We start from the raw sequence: 19,409 nt of genomic DNA, 5'->3' as shown, positions 1-19,409 counted from the left end.
ATGTAGTGTCGTCGTTGTCGATATATACCCCCTCCTGATAGCTTAAACACGTGGGGGGGGGGTCGATATTACCCCCTCCTTGAAGCATTCTCGAGGCCACCCAAACCCTTGAAGCGTTGTCGAGGCCACGCCAAACCCTAGAGAAGCAGCGTCGAGGCCACTAATTAATATATATGATTCCTTACTATGATTAGGTAGCTAGTTCTACGTTTGCCACTAATATATCCATCTGTCATGTTTGAATAATAATTGCCATGTTGTAAATATTTGTAGAAACTATGGACACCGCCCGAGACGAAGCAAAAGAAGCGTTGTTGAGGGACATAATCGTAGAAGGAAGTGATGTCGTCTCGTTGTTTCTCAACGACAACGATGGTCTGGAAGGAGAGGGTGAAGAAGCTGGCTACGGTGACCTAATGCCGGTGCAAGAAGAAGAACATGAGGATGGCTCCGGTGACCCAATGCCGGTGCAAGAAGGAGACCGTGATGACGGCTCCGATGACCGAACCGAGTCTGGCCAGGTATATATATTAGTTAAGCCTGTGCTGACTAGCTGATTGATGCATTCATTGTTTTGGTATGTACACATATTAATTAAGTCTTTGTTCTTTTTTCTAGCCCTCCGGATCGAGCACAACTTTGGTAAAGAGACGAGGCCCGAAGAAAAAGTTGAGCTCGGATGAAAGGTTTGAGATCATAGCAATCGCGCCCGACGGCCAACCGATTGAACCCATCCGAACAAAGAACGCATTTGTTGCTCAGTGCGGGGTTCTGGTTAGGGACAAGATCCCGATAAGCATCCAGCAATGGTTTAAGCCGGGTATAGAAGACCCTGAGGTGTCTTATGTCAATGATATGCAAAAAAATGATCTTTGGACTGAGCTGAAGTCAAATTTCACCCTACCGCCAGAGGATAATCCACAGAATCCAGTTAAAGAGCAATTAATCAAGTCTTTTGCTCTTAAGAGGATGGCAGAACTATTTAGGAGGTGGAAGAAAGAGCTGAATAAGTTTGTCGAAAATAATGAGACACCAGAATTCAAGGGCAGATATGAGAAGATCAGAGATCACTGGCCCGCATTTGTGGCCCACAAGACATCGGAAAAGAGTAAGAAGATAACGGCGACAAACAAGCAAAATGCTGCGAAGAAGAAGCTTCACCATCGCACGGGGTCAGGTGGCTACCTCGTAGCCCGGCCTAAGTGGGCCAAGACTGAGAATGATCTGGTTGATAAAGGGATCGAACCAGAGACAATTAACTGGCCAGACCGTTGCCGGACTTGGTTCTTCGGGGCTGGCGGAACCTTGGACCCTGTAACAGGGAAGTGCATTTGGACGAACGATCAAATGGACATACCAGTCAGGAAGCTTAAGCAGTATATCGAAGCAGCGCAGGAAGGGACGTTCTTTCCAGACAGAGAGAACGACGAGCTCACAATGGCCCTCGGGAATCCTGAGCACCCTGGACGGACACGAGGCACGCCAGGCTCCATTCCGTGGAAGGTTGGGTTTCCGGACGCAGGCGGTTACAAATCCCATGAGAGGAGGAAAAAAGTGCAGCAGACCCAAATGCAGGCGCTGCAAGCAAGGGTAGACGCGATAGAGGAACGAGAAGCAAATCGCAGCAAACGTACTGCCGAAGCTTCCCCCGAAGCTACCCCGCCATCTCAGCACAGAAGCAGCGTGGCTTCCACCGAGCTGCTTCAGCCGGAGCATGCCTTGACGGCTCCTGCCAGCTATCCCGTGGATGCTATCACGGAGTCTCAAAATTGCCACCTTATGACGCAATGGATGAATTTGAAGGTCAAGGCGGCTGTTGGCTCTGTTTATCCTACTGAACCCGGCGCAACTTTTCACTGCCGGCCGATTCCAGAAGGATATGCTAGGGTGATGGTGGATGAAATAACGGAGGGATTTGAGGACCTCCAGCTTGACCACCCTACCGGTGAAGGGGAGACTCGGCTGGGGTCTGCTCTGAAGACTCCATGCCTATGGCGGAAGGAGCTCATCAACCTTCCGAACTGGACGCCTCCGCCTCCTCCTCCTCCTCCGGCGAGTCAGGGCACTCCGCCTCCTCCACCGCCTCCTCCTCCGGCGAGTGACGATCAGGGCCCTCGGCCGGCTCCTTCTCCGGCGCGTGGCGGCACTCCGCCTCCTGCGCCGACGCGCGCCCGAGCAGCCAGCCTCCTCCTTCTCCGCCTCGTCAGCAAGGGCGGAAGAGACCCGCCGCCGCTCCGGCAGCTGCTCCGGCGCGTCGTAGTCCTTCTCCTCCGCCTCGTAAGCAAGTAAAGAAGACAACCGCTTCGTCTGCTCGGCCGGCGTCTAGCAGTACAACCAGAGGCGGGAGGACATACAGATTCGGTCCTTCTCTGAAGAGTCCACAGAAGTTACCATACGAGAGGACCCCGGAGGAGAACGCGAAGATCGCGTGGACCGAAGTGGATGACTGGTTTCAAGGGTTGAAAGCAAAGAGACATCCACTTCCGGAGGAGAAGGTAGATCCGGTGAAAGTGAAGCGCACTCTGGCTGCCCTGGCAAAACCACCCAAGTCTCCGCCGAAAGGCAACTATGAGCGCATTATTGCAAAGACATGGGCCGAAGCGGAGCGATCGGGAAGTACAGTCAGTGATCAAAGGCTGAAAGAACGACGAGCAGCTGGGAAACAAATTGCCCATCTCGGCGAACAAGCGAAGCAATCGTGCCCCCCGCTCAAGGTGCCTAGCGACATCGTCGATCCGAGGATGGTGTCCGGTTATTGCAATGTTGACGATTACCTGCCTGACGATGTACATTATGATCCCATGGAGGTGCGGATACACAGATACGAGTATGGGAAGCCTCTCGTCAAAGATGAAAAATCTTTAACAACGATGATGCGAAGATTACATGATTGGTACTTGAAAATCTGCAGAGAGTCTGAGGGGAGGAGTACTTTGTATGCGAGAGTTAAACCGGAGCATGACCTCGTTGGAATTGAACTGTTGCCTATTCCATTTGAGGAGTTCTATCAGTTTTTCAATCAATTGGCCCTCGATAAAACAACGGTCACCTGCTACTGTCTGTAAGTACTACTACTTCTGTCATTAAGTCTCTCTATATAGCTCATCTCTTTCATTGCATGTATTTATAATTATCCTCACTATATTATGCAGATTGAAGATCGCCGAATTGAAGAAAAGACAAATCGGTGATATTGGGTTCGTTAACACATATCTCATATATGCAACTGAGGTTGAACATCGTCCTGAAGATACCGAGGCCAACTTGCTACGATCATTCAAAAAAAATGAAAACAAAGATATAATACTCTTTCCTTACAACTTCAAGTGAGTGTTACTGTCTTCTGCATATTCGGTTTCCCTTATATATTCGTCCAGGTTATAGTAATGTAATTGATGAATTATGCATGCGTGCGCAGGTACCACTATATTCTCCTAGAGATTAGGCTTGAGCGGGGAGTAGTAACTGTCTTGGACTCTAAACGAAAAGATCCCCAGGAGTATGCGGACATGACTAAAATCCTCAAGAAGTAAGTTAAATCGATCATTATCCACCATATCAGCAACTTTGTTCATTTCCTGATATCAAGTAATTGTTTTCTTTGTCCGGCAGGGTTTGGAGAAAATTTACCAGAAAAGTTCCGGGACTGCCGAAGGAGCTGGAATTTAGACACCCGAAAGTAAGTACTATAGTAGCATGTTCCGCGCATCTCCTAGCTAGTGATTCAAGTGCTAGTTTCATCAATACCATTTAGCATTCTTGCGTATTAGTTTGATTGACCTCTATTTCTTGTAAAGTGGTTGTGGCAGGAACAAGGGAATGATTTCTGTGGATACTACGTCTGCGAGTCCATCCGCCACATGACCTGTGAGCGGGGCGGGTACTCTGACGAACAATATGAAGTACGTAAATAACAACATTGACAATTTTATTTTATTACCATCATCTGTGTTGAGTTTCATTCATTCATATATATATGTATTGACCCCCTTCTTCAAATTAGATGTTTCGGAAGCGGGATGAACTCCTAGCACCAGCTCGCATGCGAGCAATTCAAGAGGAATAGGCGGCATTCTTTCTTGACTACGTGATCGCTGAAGACGGAGAATACTATGTGGACCATGAGTCCGTATGATTATATTTGTAAGAGATAATTATTGTATATATGTAGCCGGTAGTGTCGGATAGATATACGAGAACTTGTTGTTCGACCAATCTCTCGGAGAAGGAGAGGTGGTCGATATCACTTCTCTCTGTATGCATATATGTTCATGACGATCTTCTGTTTCCTTCGTTTGCTTACTAGCTAGCTAGCGTGTCTAGTCCTCTCTATACGCATGTATAGTACGTAGCGTTGACCAAGCACAGACATAAAAGAGGACACTTCTCTGTATTAATTATAGCTACCTAACACAATATATGAAACACCTAAATTAACCCCCCAAAACCCCCAACCCCCCCCCCCCCTTTCAAAAAAAACAAAAACCCCAGCCACAGAAATGCTGACGCGTGGATGTCTATTGGTCCCGGTTGGTGCCACCAACCGGGACCAAAGGGTCTCCTGCCTGGGCTCCGCGCACAGGCCACGTGGAGGCCCATCTGTCCCGGTTCTGGATTGAACCGGGACTAAAGGGACAGGGCATTAGTACCGACCCTTTAGTCCCGGTTTCAGAACCGGGATAAAAGGTCCTTACGAACCGGGACTACAGACCCTTTTTCTACCAGTGACCAGGGAACCGAGATAACGAGGCTTCAGCCTGTCTTTTTGGCTGATTGGCTGAACATATAGATGACGTATTACATGCAAGTCATTTTGGCACCAAGTCCTCAATCAGGTACCGCGCAGCTTCCTCCCAGCGTGATCTTGTGATCCAGAGTGATTTCCACTCTATGAAACAGCAGCAGCGAGTGACAACCTCAGATTTGACGCTACAAAATGTGTCACAAGGATCACAAGGTTTTGCCACCCTCGTCTGGACACAATCAAGAAGTTACGCGAGGTCGACATGGCTCCATACGGTTGACGGCATATGATAGCTAGGGCAGTCAACAAGGCCTCGAGCTGCTTCCAGCAATCAGAATGCCCCAACCCAAGGGTACTTCTTGCAAAGTGATCTTCACTCTACATCACTGCTGCTGACTCAGATTCCAGATCTAAAGTGTTGCCACAAAGCATACGGCAGATTGGTAATGGAGAAAGATGTTTTTTTTTCATACGCCTCCCAAAATTAGGAGCCGGGTTCCATTATAATTATAACGGTACAGATCTCCAGAACAAAGAAACTGAAAACAAGGATGTGCAATCTGGGATTAAATACTCAATCTACCACTGTTATATGGTCTAATTATATTAGAAGTCTAGACGTATGTTATTGTTTCTTTTCGAAATGGACACAGAAGAGTTGCCTCATTCCGTACTAAAAGAGTTGAGATACATTAACAAGCAGCAAAAAAAAAGGATCTGAGATACACAAGGGAAAAAATGCCTACTCTCCCAAGATGATATTTTGTCAAAAAGCATGTTTTATATGGTAGCACCTATGCAAGATTTGATCGCATTTTTCTGCCGTATTTGGCGATTTCTTACAGCCAAAATCATTAAACAACGCACTATACAGATGCCATTCCTTTTTTTTCACTTGAAGACGTACAAATATAATATATTTTTTTAGAACGAAGGCTCAAGTCGAGCCCGGCTTTGAATTAACAAAGCCATCAACTGGCCAGGATTACAAACTGCCAACGCCTTACAAGAACGAAACAAAAAAAGAAAAAACCACACGGCTGATACAGGATGCATAGATGAAACAACTCGAAGGCCCTGGCATAAGCGATCAGGAGCATCGTTACGCCATGGCCATCACCCTATGGTACAACCTACACCAGCAAACAGGCTAAGGACTACCGAAGAATGCATCGCCGCACTTGGATTGATGTCGCAACCACCCTCGAATGACCAAACATGGACATGACCACCATCTGGATCCGTCGCCGCAGAAGGCCCCTACCCTCTCACCCTGGTTCGAAGGGTGCCGCACCGGCAGACGACAGATCGGTTCTCCCTAGAACCCAGCTAGCTGGCACCCACGTTGCCAATGAGGCAAAACTGAAACAGAATCTGCAAGCCCAGACCACACTACTCAGGAGCACCCTCGTCGTCTCCGGCTCAGTCACACCCTCGGACGAGAGCTGTCGGCCGAAGTTACAGAAGCATTTGGGACCTGCAACAAGAGATAGCACCAAACAAGGGCCAATAGCAGGACTCGCCGGAGCACACAGCTCCCACCAAACTGGCGTACCATTGTCGCCGCAGGGGGGAACCCGATCCCCTCTCGCCCAGGAATGAGGGCGTCGATCCACCGGCGCCCTTGGCAGGGACCCTCCATACTAGCAGCCCATGAAAAGATGCCGACAAGAAAGATCAAGCTGGCGCCCGCCGCCCCCACACCCACCACCGCTCACTCGCCACCCCTGCGATCCCCGGACGAAGCCTCCAAGAAGGAACACGACACATTGCGCCGTCACCGCCCGAAACAGGGGACCTTGGCTTTCACCACGACGCAGGGGAGGGGATGGGAGGGTGTGGATCCTCACCAGAGCCTCCATGGAGGAGATCGGCGCCCAAGGCGTCGACTTTGATGTGGCCGCCGCGTCGGTCAAGGGTTTCCCCCAGATCCACACACACCCACAAGCATCCCGCAACCAGCACCCGGAATCAGTGGCTAGCGCCACTAAAGCCCGAATCCGGCGAGGGAAGGAGCAGATCGGGGCGAGAGGGAGGAGCAGCTTCACATGGATGCCGGCAGGCCTGCGGGGGACACTGCCGCAATAGCATCCGACGGTCGCCGACGCCTCGTCGCCCACACGACCAAGGGGAGCCGGCTCACCAGCACCTGTGGGCGTGACCCGCCGACGAGGCCACACCACGCGCACCTCCCAGGGCCGCTGCCCCGGCTGCCGAGGCCCTCCACTCAAGGTGGAGCCGCCAGATCCCCGCCGCCACCTTCATTGGTGTCGCGCGCGCGAGCCGGAGGACACCTCTGGTGGCGGCGGAGGGTAGGGAAGGGGGGGAGGAGGGCGGCGGCGGCGGCTAGGGTAACCCCCGAGTCGCCTCGAAGGAGACGACGCGGGGGGGGGGGGGGGGTTGTTTCGTGTTTTTCAATCTCTTTACAAATAAACAAGTCGACAATAATGTTAGGTTGTTTTATGCTGACCCTTGAATGATTCAGCAGACAGGTCATGTCCCTGTCTGCAATCTCCTACCACTCTAGGTTGTCTGGTCTGCTATCCCCTACCACTCTACCAATCCGTTAGCTGTCAGTCTGTCACAGCCACAGGAGCCCTATCGCAAGTTTGCAACTGAGATACTGGTTCAAGTCGACGGGCGCAATGAGAAATCATAACACAAATGGCAGTGGTGAGTACCTCTTCGGCTCTCCGCCTCCTGCCTCTCCTCCTCCCCATTGCCATCATATGCCCAGCCGCTATTCCGGTTGGAGCTCGTGAGAAGCTCGATCAGGGTGGGAAGATGCCCACTTGTGTGACGGTCGGTCAGGACGGGAAGGTGCACTTGTGTGCTATGATCAACCAAACAATCACTAGTAGAAAAAGGGTCTAATGTGAAACTCATTAGTACCGGTTTGTAATTGAACCGGCACTAATGTGACCATTAGTATCGGTTCCAATGGCTAGGCGGGCGGCGCTCATTAGTACCGGTTCATGACGAACTTTTAGTACCAGTTCGTGCTACGAACCGGTACTAAAAAGGTTGTGGCCTTTAGTACCGGTTGAAGCCACCAACCGGTACTAAAGGTGGTGCGCTGTCACCGGCAGTGCATAATGTTTAGTCCCACCTCGCTAGTTGAGAGGAGTTCGCACCGGTTTATAAGCCCCGCAGCGGCTACCGTGTCGAGCTCCTCTCTAAGCAGGCCTTTGTGGGCCTATTGCAAGTATTCTGCCCTATGTGGCCTACTGGGCCGTACGGGCCTGCATCCTGGCCCAACTAGAGATTGGATTTCTAGTCGTACGCAGGCCGTGCCGGCCCAGTAGGCGGACTGTTTTTACTTTATTTCAAAAATAAAAAAAATCCTTACCAACCGGGACTAAAGGTCCTCCAGACCACGGCGCGCCTCGTGCCACGTGGTTGCCCTTTAGCACCGGTTCGTACTGAACCGGTACTAAAAGGGGGGAGGGGCTTTAGTGCCCACACTTTAGTGCCGGTTATCGAATCGGCACTAAAGGGCCTTACAAACCGGTGCTATTGCCCAGTTCTGCACTAGTGAATATCGCCTACAACTGAAGGTCCCATGCCTGCACCCCCGCCCAAGGTAACACCTATGACTCCAAGTGTTGTGCCTACACCAACAGCCAAGGTAACACCTACGGGCTACGGCCGCAAGTGCTCTGCCTGCAACTATTGGCCCAACAACCATGAAAGTGAAATACGGCTTCATTTTTCTTTCCATCTTGTTCCTCATCAATTACGTAAACGAAGATCACAACGACATCATGAGATGGAGGAGGAAGAGTTTGGGGAGCTACAAGGAACACCAATGAAGTTCACATTTCAACAGTTAAAAGCAGCAACTGAGCAATTCGCAAACAAGCTTGGGGAAGGAGGATTTGGATCTGCTTTCAAGGGACAGCTAGCTGATGAAAGGATTGCAGTAAAACGTTTAGATCGAGCGGGTCAGGGCAAAAGGGAATTTTCTGCAAAGGTTCAGACAATTGGCAGCATTCATCATATTAATCTGGTGAGATTAATTGGTTTTTGTGCAGAGAAATTGCATAGGCTCTTGGTATATGAGTACATGCCAAATGGATCCTTGGACAGATGGATCTATTGTTGACATGACAAGGATTCACCTCCTCTAGATTGGAGCACACGGTGTGATACGTCTCCAACATATTTATAATTTTTGATTGCTCCATGCTATATTATCTACTGTTTTGAACTATATTGGGCTTTATTTTCCATTTTTATATTATTTTTGGGACTAACCTATTAACCGGAGGCCCAACCCAGAATTGCTGTTTTTTGCCTATTTCAGTGTTGCAGATAAACGGAATATCAAACGGAGTCCAAACGGAATAAAATCTTCGGGAACGTGATTTTCTCACCGAACGTGATCCAGGAGACTTGGACCCTGCTCCAAGGAACAAAAGAGGCGGTCACGAGGGTGGGGGGCGCCCCCTGCCTCGTGGGCCCCTCGTTGCTCCTCCGGCATACTTCTTCCTCATATATACACACGTACCCCCAAATGATCAGAACAGGAGCCAAAAACCTAATTCCACCACCGCAACTTTCTGTATCCACGAGATCCCATCTTGGGTCCTGTTCCGGAGCTCCGCCGGAAGAGGGCCATCATCACGGAGGGCTTCTACATCATCCTAGCCCCTCCGATGAAGTGTGAGTAGTTTACCTCAGACCTTCGGGTCCATAGTTAGTAGCTAGATGGCTTCTTCTTTCTCTTTGAATCTCAATACAAAGTCCCCCCCTCTCTTGTGGAGATCTATTCGATGTAATCTTCTTTTTGCGCTGTGTTTGTTGAGACCGATGAATTGTGGGTTTACGATCAAGTCTATCTATGAATAATATTTGAATCTTCTCTGAATTTTTTTATGTATGATTGGTTATCTTTGCAATTCTTTTCGAATTATCCGTTTGGTTTGGCCAACTAGATTGTTAGTTCTTGCCATGGGAGAAGTGCTTAGCTTTGGGTGCGATCTTGCGGTGTCCTTACCCAGTGACAGAAGGGGCAGGAAGGCACGTATTGTATCGTTGCCATCGAGGATAACAAGATGGGGTTTATTTCATATTGCATGAATTTATCTCTCTACATCATGTCATCTTGCTTAAGGCGTTACTCTGTTTTTAACTTAATACTCTAGATGCATGCTGGATAGCGGTCGATGAGTGGAGTAATAGTAGTAGATGCATAATTGTTTCGATCTACTTGTCACGGACGTGATGCCTATATACATGATCATGCCTAGATATTCTCATAACTATGCTCAATTCTGTCAATTGCTCAACAGTAATTTGTTCACCCACCATAGAAAACTTATGCTCTTGAGAGAAGCCATGAGTGAAACCTATGGCCCCCGGGTCTATTCTCATCATATCAGTCTCTATCACTTTAATCTTGCTTTGTTTTTTTACTTTGCTTTTACTTTTTTACTTTGCATCTTTATACCAAAAATACCAAAAATATTATATCTATCAGATCTCACTCTCGTAAGTGACCGTGAAGGGATTGACAACCCCTAATCACATTGGTTGCGAGTAGCTATCGCTTTGTGCAGGTACGAGGGACTTGAGCGTGGGCTCCTACTGGATTGATACCTTGGTTCTCAAAAACTGAGGGAAATACTTACGCTACTCTGCTGCATCATTCCTTCCTCTTCGGGGAAAACCAACGCAAGCTCAATACATAGCACGGTGCAAGATTATCACTAACATAGCTAAGGGTCTCGCTTATCTTCATGAGGAGTGCATGAAAAAGATTGCCCATTTGGATGTCAAACCACAAAACATCCTCTTAGATAATGACTTCAATGCTAAACTTTCTGACTTTGGACTATGCAAGCTCATTGACAGGGATATGAGTCAAGTGTTTACCAGAATGAGAGGCACACCTGGATATTTAGCTCCTGAATGGTTGACATCGCAGATCACGGAAAAGGCCGATGTCTATAGCTTTGGTGTTGTGGTCATGGAAGTCATCAGTGGAAGAAAGAACCTCGACAATTCTCGATCCGAAGAGAGCATCCATCTCATCATGCAATTGCAGGAAAAAGGTGAAGACTAATCGGTTGGTAGAATTGATTGACAATAAGAGTAATGATATGCTAGCACATAAGCAGGATGTAATTGAAATGATGAAGCTCGCAATGTGGTGTTTGCAGATTGATTGCAGAAGAAGGCCTAAAATGTCTGAGGTAGTCAAGGTCTTGGAAGGCGCCATGAATGCAGAGAGCAACATTGATCATAACTTTGTTGCAACAAATCAAGTGTATTTCGGCGCTGATGGAAATGTGGTCTCCTTGGTTCCACCTCTAGCTTTACATGTATCAGGTCCCAGGTGAAATGAGAAAATCTTGACAAGATAGACAACTAAATTATGAGCAGGACATGAGATATTCTTATGTAAAGCAAACGATAAGTATGTTGTATCTTCTCAAATTACTATAATCTGAAGCCCCTTGTCTCGAGTTAATTTTAGCTGCAAAGTATTTCAATATTGTAAACCTTCTTGTTCTACAGCAGCTGGACTGAATTTAGTCATTAGAATGTTCAATTTTTTTCATGTAATGCAAGTCTGTTTTCAGATCAATTAATGCAGGTATTTTTCTAGTCATTGTAGTTGAAATTAACAACATGTTCCAAAATGCTCCCAGGATCCAACAAAGCAGAGAAATTGACAGAATGAATGGTATTTGGAAGTAGAAAAAATTACAAGTGCTTTAAATTTCTCCCAATTTCCAATGTGTTTTCCTTTCATAATAGGTTCTGCTATGCTTAGTAATGTGTATCGTATAAGGCATTTGATTTTTGAATCAGTTAGCATTTTGATACTCGTAAAGTGTATTGCATCATCATACGTTTGGATAGTTGGCCATGTCTCAAAGTTTGTAGATGGAAGTCAATCATGGTATGCTGCTCATCGATCTCTACTACTATGACCATGAGAATCCCCCTATTTACCAGGCTATATGGCATCAATTTCATGAGAATTTGACTATTAATAGAACTAGTCGGAAGTTGTTGCATACCACTCATGTGACTCAACCGTGCAGTGGATTAGCTGAATTCCCTCGGCAAGTTGTTCGTCAATCTCCAGTGGATCTCCTCAATTCCACCTCTGGCCTCACATATATTAGGCCCAAGGTGAAATGAGACAATCCTGACATAGAAGCCAATTAGATTATGAGCAAGACATGAGAATTTCTTATGTAAAGCAACTGACATGTCTGTTGTATCTTCTCGAATTATTACAATATGAGGCCCAACTTTACTTGAAAAATAGTTCAACATTGCAAACCTTGTTGTTCTACAGCGGCTGGACTGAATTTGTGCATTAGAATCAATGTTTCAAATAGCGGGCTATGGAAAATAGCGACGGGCCTTCAAATCAGCTATAGCGGGCTAAAGCGCGCTATAGCGGGCTATTTGTGAAGACGATCATTTAGCGGCATCCTGCTGAAAAGGCTATAGCTCCGCTATAGCTGGCTATTTAAAACTATGATTAGAACGTGTGTAATGCATGTCTATTTTGAGATCAACTAACGCTACCTGTTACCGAACATCAGATTTGACGACAATCTGAAAAGTAATAGCACTAGTCAAGACTCAAGAGGTGCAGTCGATTATCTCAATTAGTCCTCAGCCGTTGCCGGGTGCTGAATCGTTGCACAAGTGATCGATTGGCAGCAGGATTCCCAAATCTGTACTAGGCGCAGATGATTCCTAAATCTGTGGTGAACCATAGCGAACATCCAGTACAAATAGGAAGAAGGTTCACATTTCCTGATGCGGCGGGGTGGCGGAGGAGGTAGACAGCAGCGGCAGCGGCTGACGGGAAGAGATATGCAGCTAGGGCAGAGTGGCGGCCTGCCACAATAAGCGCAGGGGCGAGACCAGAAGCCACCGCCGGAGCGCCGCCAAGAAGTGTGATGGGGCGGGGAAGGAAGGGGAGGGATATCTTTTTTGTTTTCTTTTTGAGGGAAGTGGCGCGGCTTGCTCTCTCTCTCTAAACTGAACTGAACTGAACTGAACTGGTATTAATCAGGTTCAAACTGCCATGTTTTGATGTGTTGACATGGCAATATATTTTACATATTCCTAGTACCCCCTCCATTTTTATATACAAGGCCACAAACTCATTTACAGGTACCAAGGTAAAAATCAATGCTATATTTAAGTCAATGTTGCAAGCTAGCTTGTCATCTTGTTTGTCGTGTTAATTAATGTGGTTTTTATCTCACACGCACAACAAGCCAACCCTGTTACTCCTCGTTGGTTGATTAATGTTGGCAATGCAAGCTAACATTCTCACTCCCGCATGCACACAAGGGATATTAATGTCCTCGGGTACTAGTAGGCAAACGCCATCAATTTTGCCTTGATTAATGTTAGTGGCCTTGTATAGTTGCAAATTGTAATTTTGATAGTGGCCTTATATACGAAAATGGAGGGAGTATTATTAATTTTCATATGGTTCAAGCTAGGGATTAAATTTGTAACACCAACCTGCTGCCATCTGTCCCATTGTCCCTTATGCATGCTTGTGCAGAGCTTTGCAAGGTCAGAGACTGCATATTATTATCTGGATTCTGGAACTGTAGAGCGTCTTGCAGACATCCCCTGACAATAAAATTTCAGAGACAAGAACTGGTTAGGTTAGCTTCAATAGACTCTTTTTTATAGAGCTTATCATTGTCATTGATTGACCAGCATGAGTCCAACACTAATGAGATAGAAAAAAACACCTCAGCTGACAATATTGCTCGATTTCCTCGGAAAAGCGGAAAATAAGGCTCGAACCAATCTTGAACCGTCACAAGAAAAAAACTGTAAAATGCTACATATATATGGGATTCCGTTGCTCCTTTTCACCACTATAGGTAACTAACAATGTTGGCAGTTGGTGGGGCAAATTTATTTGTTTCACTGGACGTTCGAGGATTTTGGTCGATTTTTCAATCCAAAGAGTTAAGACTTTTTGAGCTTGCAAAGCTGTTTGCTCTGTCTGGAGCTACACGAACAATGGACGAATGGAAGGAACAGACCTGCAAAGTAGTAGTTGGAAGGTGTACAGGACAGGAAGTAGCTGCCGTTCCTATCCCGTGACACTGGCAGCCACAATCTCTTCCCAAGGCTATCCTTTTGGAGGATACTTCTCAGTCCTGAGAAAGAGATTTGTGGGAAAGTAACCTGAGAGAATTTCCGAAAGGTATGCAGGTATTTTTTATTGTGAAGTACCCAGATTTGTTCAGTAGCCAGTAGCCACACACACAAACACATTGTACATATCTATCATTTCTCATTTTCTCCCCATCAGATTCTTCTAAACCTAACACCACCCCAGCCTTTAATTAAACAACAATAGATAAACCCTCCTGGATGTCCTATCATCTACCTCCAGACAGACCTGTAATGCTGTTCGCCACTGACGGAGGCACTTCATCAAGAACCTGATCGACATCTGTAATGTTGAGATATTCAGGAGAGAACTCGGGCAAAGGTAAATCCCCATCAAGGTACCGCATGATAAGGCGGATGCTGGGCCTCGCCACAGGTAAAGGGTGTGAGCACAACAACCCAAGCTTGAGCACCAGCTCCGCCTCATCAGCAGCATACTCGTCCAGTCTTGGGTCAACGGTGTCGACGATCGAGCCGGAGCCGCTTGCCCACGTGTCGCGCACCCATTGGACGAGCACCAGCAGCTCGCCGCGGGCGTTGAACCCCACCGGACGCCTACCACAAGCCACCTCTAGCACAAAGGCACCAAACGCAAACACGTCAGTTGCTTTGGTCGCCTTGCTGAACCTCGTCAGCTCAGGGGCAAGGTAGCCCCTCGTGCCGGCCACATGGGTGGTGTGCGCGTCGGCACCATGGTCGTGCAGCCTCGCGAGGCCGAAGTCACCCAGCCGACCATTCATCTCTCCGTCAAGTAGGACGTTGCTGGCCTTGATGTCACGGTGTATGATGACCTGCTCCCAGTCCTCGTGGAGGTACAGAAGCCCGCACGCGACGCCTCTGATGATGTGAAGCCTTTGACACCATGAGAGCATCGTGTGCCTAGTCTGGGTGTGCATGTAGCTATCCAGGCTGCCGTTGGGCATGTACTCGTAGACGAGGAGAAGCTCGACCTTGTGCCGGCAATAGCCGATCAGACGGACAAGGTTTCGGTGTCGTAGGCGACCAAGGATGATGACCTCAGCTGTGAATTCAGTCAACCCCTGCTTCGACTCCGAGGAGACCCGCTTCACTGCGATGTCCATGCCAGAGTTGCCAAGGACTCCTCTATAGACTTGCCCAAAGCCGCCTTTCCCAAGGAGTTGATTGTCGTCGAAGCCATTTGTTGCTCGGCGGAGGTCCTTGTACGCGAAGCGGTGGGGCCCAAGCTCAGCCTCCCAGTCTTCATTCCTCTCTGACATCCTCTTCTTGCACCACCACCATCGAAACAGAAGGCAAGTTGTTATACCTGCAAGTATGGCAAGTGAAGATATAGTTGCGGGCACCCATTTGACGACTTTTTTCTTGTCATGGGCTTCTTGTCTGGAACTATCTTGTACTTGTTTTAATGGCGGCAGCAGCAGCGATAAGTCAAGTGGTTTGGCCGGTCCATACAGGTTAAAGCTCCACCCAAAAATTTGTTGGGAGGCACACCAATCACCGCTGGAGGCAGAGAAACCGACGTATGCTGTGGTTGGAACCCCTGCCTTTGATTTGGTGTCATTCTTGAGGACCTTTGCAAGATCGATGGGGTAGTAAGACAATAGCGGTGAAGAGGGCTTATTCATGGGGACAGGAGCAAGCGTGACGTTGAGCTGCATCTCATAGTAGTCCACCCAAACCTGCATTGGCTTTCCACTAGAAAGTCTCAGTGGATTGAAGAAGTGGAAGTCCTTCTCGACATTGTCGCTGTAATACCCTGCGGTTGAAGAGGCGGCGGACGTTAGGTTGTTGAGATCAATCCCGACATGGTTGTTGTCTATATCTCTGAACTCCCAGTTGGCTACGGTGTCAAGCTCGATGGCGAAGAAACGGTTTGCAAGTGTGCCACCGTCGTCGTCCTGATTGACAAGTCCCAAGTATTGCCCATCTGTCCAGGTACCAGACAGCGGGGCCAAGGAGATGACAAATGCCATCCCGTCGCCGGAAGTGTCAGAGTCACTGGGCGTGATGGAGAACACGAAAGTGGCCGAGAAGCTCATGGACACGCCATGGGAATTGACAAACGGAAGAGCTTCTGGATGGAAACCATGCCCCTGGGTGAAGGAGCTGTCGCCGCAGCTGCTGCTCGTTAGAGAGAGGACGCCGTGTTTTGAGATGGAAGCCTCACCGTCGAGGTGGAGCTTGCTGCGGGCGAACCCATTGTATATGAACTCCGTGACGCCATCAACACCATCATGGCAAGAGAGGATCAAGAGGACGCACAACCAGATCAGACCTGGCATGGTGCTATATGCTGGTTTTCAGAGCGGAGTTTCTTTCTTTCTCCCTTTGGTTGTGTGGAAGTAGTTGGAGGAGCAGGGTAAGTATTAATACGACTCACTGGCCAACAGGAGTCAGTGGTGTAGTCTTCGCCACTACATTTCCCATACATGTCGATTTCAGTTTGAACGAGTCCTTGATGGAGCCATAGACTTGTCTACGGCCTAGTGACCCGTCAAAACAGCCAAACAGAATTATTGCCTTCCACCCAATTTCCCATTTTAACATTTTTCTGCAAAGCTAACAAATTGATAGTTTTATTTAGAGAGGTAAAAAATCACCACAGTCTCTATGAGAGCATTCAGATTTGAGATCGCGATATTACCGAGATGCTCCCAGCCTTCCACGCAGCTGCCGCCGCAAACAGTCAAGCTTTTGTTCCAGATCATGACCAATAATATGTGTTGCTGCTTCCAGAAGTGCCCTAGAGAAACCAAGATGTGTGGATTACATTATTCCCATATTGGCCATGGAACCGAGATAACGAGGCTTTGGCTGAGTTTCTTGGCTGCATGCGTACCACAAGGTTAGGTTACAGCATGCATGATAGGCTAGTCAAGGGACGGTTGTCACAAAAATCCATATTGGCCAGAGAACACAAAATGACGAGGCTCTGGACATCCTTCTCTGTTGCACGGGAATCACAGAACCATGGTGAATAAGACATTTTGGTCAGTCAAGACGCTGAGTTCCAAGCAGCTGCAGTATTTTGTCCAGTTTCTCCCTTGAACACAAAATATGTTGTTATTGTAGTTGAAACTAATAGCATGTTCAAATTTTCACACGTGCAAAGAAAGCAGAGGAATGCACCATACGAAAGAAAGTTGGGACCTCAAGGGACTAATAAACACCAAACGTTTAGTATCAACCAGCAGTGCAATTTCTACTAACACTAATCTAGTAAGTTCGGAAAGGCAGGAAGTTCCTTTATCAGTCTATAAGCTCCCTTTGTTGCTTCACAGTTCCTACATAATAATCCAGTTTTATCTGGATTGGCCATCATGCAGATCTAACTAAATTTCTTCTTTTGAGAAAAGGGCAGGAAATGGACTTTACATACACTTCCGTAACAATAGAACTTCTGTTTCAGAAATTTGACACATTTTGTGGGGACTGCTAAAAAATTCAGAGTTCTTTGAATAATTTTTATCTTCACAATGAGAGTCCTACTATTAAATAGTGACCAGAGGGAGAAGAGATAGTGATGTACATCGAATTCTTATATGTCTAAAAAGATGGAAAATACAGCTTTGAACTGCTCAACCTGTATAATATTGAATCAATATCCTACAAGTTGGATGCTTACAGCTATGGCATGCTTGTGTTGGGAATGGTGAGTAGGATGAGGAACCTAGATGACGGATCGATGGTTTGAGAACCAAAATGAGCATATGAGAAGGTAACCGCGTAGGGTGAAAGAACTGGAGCTGATAAAGGAGCTTGATAAGTCCAATGATACCTCCGAAGCCATTTGCTAAATTCACATGCGGGACGACGAACCGAAGTTAGAGAATGTACAACTATGCAGTGGAGGCACTGGGCCACTCTTAGAATTTGAAGCCAAGTTGATATCACATTTAGTTTTCTACTACTCAATTAGCGTTTGAGTTGTAAGATGGACCATCAACGAATATAATGTGATGAATCACATCCACATCAGATAATCAACGAATATAAGGATCCTTGGACAAGTGGATCTATGGTCGACATGACAATACTGCTCCTCCACTAGAATGGAAGGTAAGATCCAAAATTATTATTAACATAGCTAAGGGTCTCGCTTATCTTCATGAGGACTGCATGCAGAGGATTGCTCATTTGGATGTCAAACCACAAAATATCCTCATGGATGACAACTTCAATGCCAAACTTTCTGATTTTGGTCTATGTAAGCTCATTGATAGGGAAATAAGCCATGTGGTTACTAGAATGAGAGCACACCTGGATATTTAGCTCCTGAATGGTTGACATCACAAATTACAGAGAAGGCTGATGTCTATAGCTTTGGCGTGGTCGTCATGGAGATCGTCAGTGGAAGAAAGAACCTTGACACGCCCCAATCTGAAGAGAGCATCCATCTTATTACCCTACTGGAAGAAAAGGTAAAGAACGGTCAGTTGGTAGATTTGATTGACAAGAACAGTATTGACATGCAAGCACAAGAGCAAGATGTAATTAAGATGATGAAGCTAGCAATGTGGTGTTTGCAGATTGATTGGAAAAGAAGGCCTAAAATGTCGGAGGTAGTGAAGGTCTTGGAAGGTACCATGGATGCAGAGAGCAATATAGATCATAACTTTGTTGCAACAAACCAAGCGAATTTTGGCATTGCTGCAAATGCGACCTCTTCGGCTGCACATCCAGCCTCACATCTATCAGGCCCCAGGTGAAATGAGACAATCCTGACAAGACAGGCAATTAGATTATGAGCAGTACAGGAGATTTGCCTATGTAAAGCAAATGATATGTTTGTTGTATACTTGTATCTTCTCAAATTACTACAATCTGATGCCCCTTGTGTCGAGTTAATTTTACCTGCAAAATACTTGTAGTTCTACAGCAGCTGGACTGAACTTATTCGTTGGAATGTTCAGTTTTCTCTATGTAATGCAGGTCTGTTTGTAGATCAACTAATGTAGGTCTGTTTCTAGTCATTGTGATAGAAATTAACAGCATGTTCTAAAATGCTAGAAACAGCTGAACTGAATTTGTTCACTAGAATGTTCAGTTTATCCAATGTAATGCAGGTATGTTTTGAGATCAACTAACTCGGGTATTTTACTAGTCATTGTGATTGGAATTAACAGCATGTTCCAAAATGCTCTGGACTAACTAACACGGATCAGTTAGGAACCACAAGCTTTTTTAGTTTTAAGTTCTCCCAGACCAGTTGCATCAGCAGGGATACTTGGCTGTTTGACATGAGAAGTTTGTGCAGCGAACGATGGATTGGTCGGTGAATCATGGCGAGCTTCCAGAAGAAAGGAAGGGGAGGTTTCCCGATGAGATGGCGGTGGCGGAGGAGGATGTCGACGGCAGCGGCAGTAGAAAGTAGCTGCTGTGGCGGCGGAAATTTGCAGACAGGAAGCGCACGGGCGAACTGGAGCCATTGGGTCCAGTCGCCGGCGCCGCCGCTGGGGAGTGAGGGGACGGGCGTACGGGCCCTGCTGACTTTCTCCCCCTGGTC

At 47.0% G+C, this 19,409-nt stretch overlaps 1 protein-coding gene and 1 pseudogene across 1 annotated transcript; one reads left to right on the top strand and one right to left on the bottom strand.

The window, feature by feature from the left end:
* Window positions 1–8,306: 8,306 nt before the first annotated feature.
* On the top strand, window positions 8,307–11,088 carry LOC123057514 (G-type lectin S-receptor-like serine/threonine-protein kinase SD2-5; annotated as a pseudogene).
* A 2,971-nt stretch (window positions 11,089–14,059) lies between these two features.
* Window positions 14,060–16,213, bottom strand: LOC123057512 (L-type lectin-domain containing receptor kinase SIT2-like). The gene has a single exon (XM_044480468.1). The coding sequence runs from the start codon at window positions 16,183–16,185 to the stop codon at window positions 14,134–14,136; it is 2,052 nt and encodes a 683-aa protein (XP_044336403.1). The 5' UTR covers window positions 16,186–16,213; the 3' UTR covers window positions 14,060–14,133.
* Between the last annotated feature and the right edge of the window lie 3,196 nt (window positions 16,214–19,409).

Source organism: Triticum aestivum, chromosome 3A (genome assembly GCF_018294505.1).
Source record: "Triticum aestivum cultivar Chinese Spring chromosome 3A, IWGSC CS RefSeq v2.1, whole genome shotgun sequence".
Lineage (NCBI taxonomy): Eukaryota > Viridiplantae > Streptophyta > Magnoliopsida > Poales > Poaceae > Triticum > Triticum aestivum.
Note: the sequence above shows the minus strand (reverse complement) of the source record. Positions and strands in the feature narration are given on the sequence as shown.

What these genes read in the sequence shown, in the direction of transcription:
- LOC123057512 (XM_044480468.1), bottom strand. Translation starts at nt 16,185, where the DNA reads ATGCCAGGTCTGATCTGGTTGTGCGTCCTCTTGATCCTCTCTTGCCAT.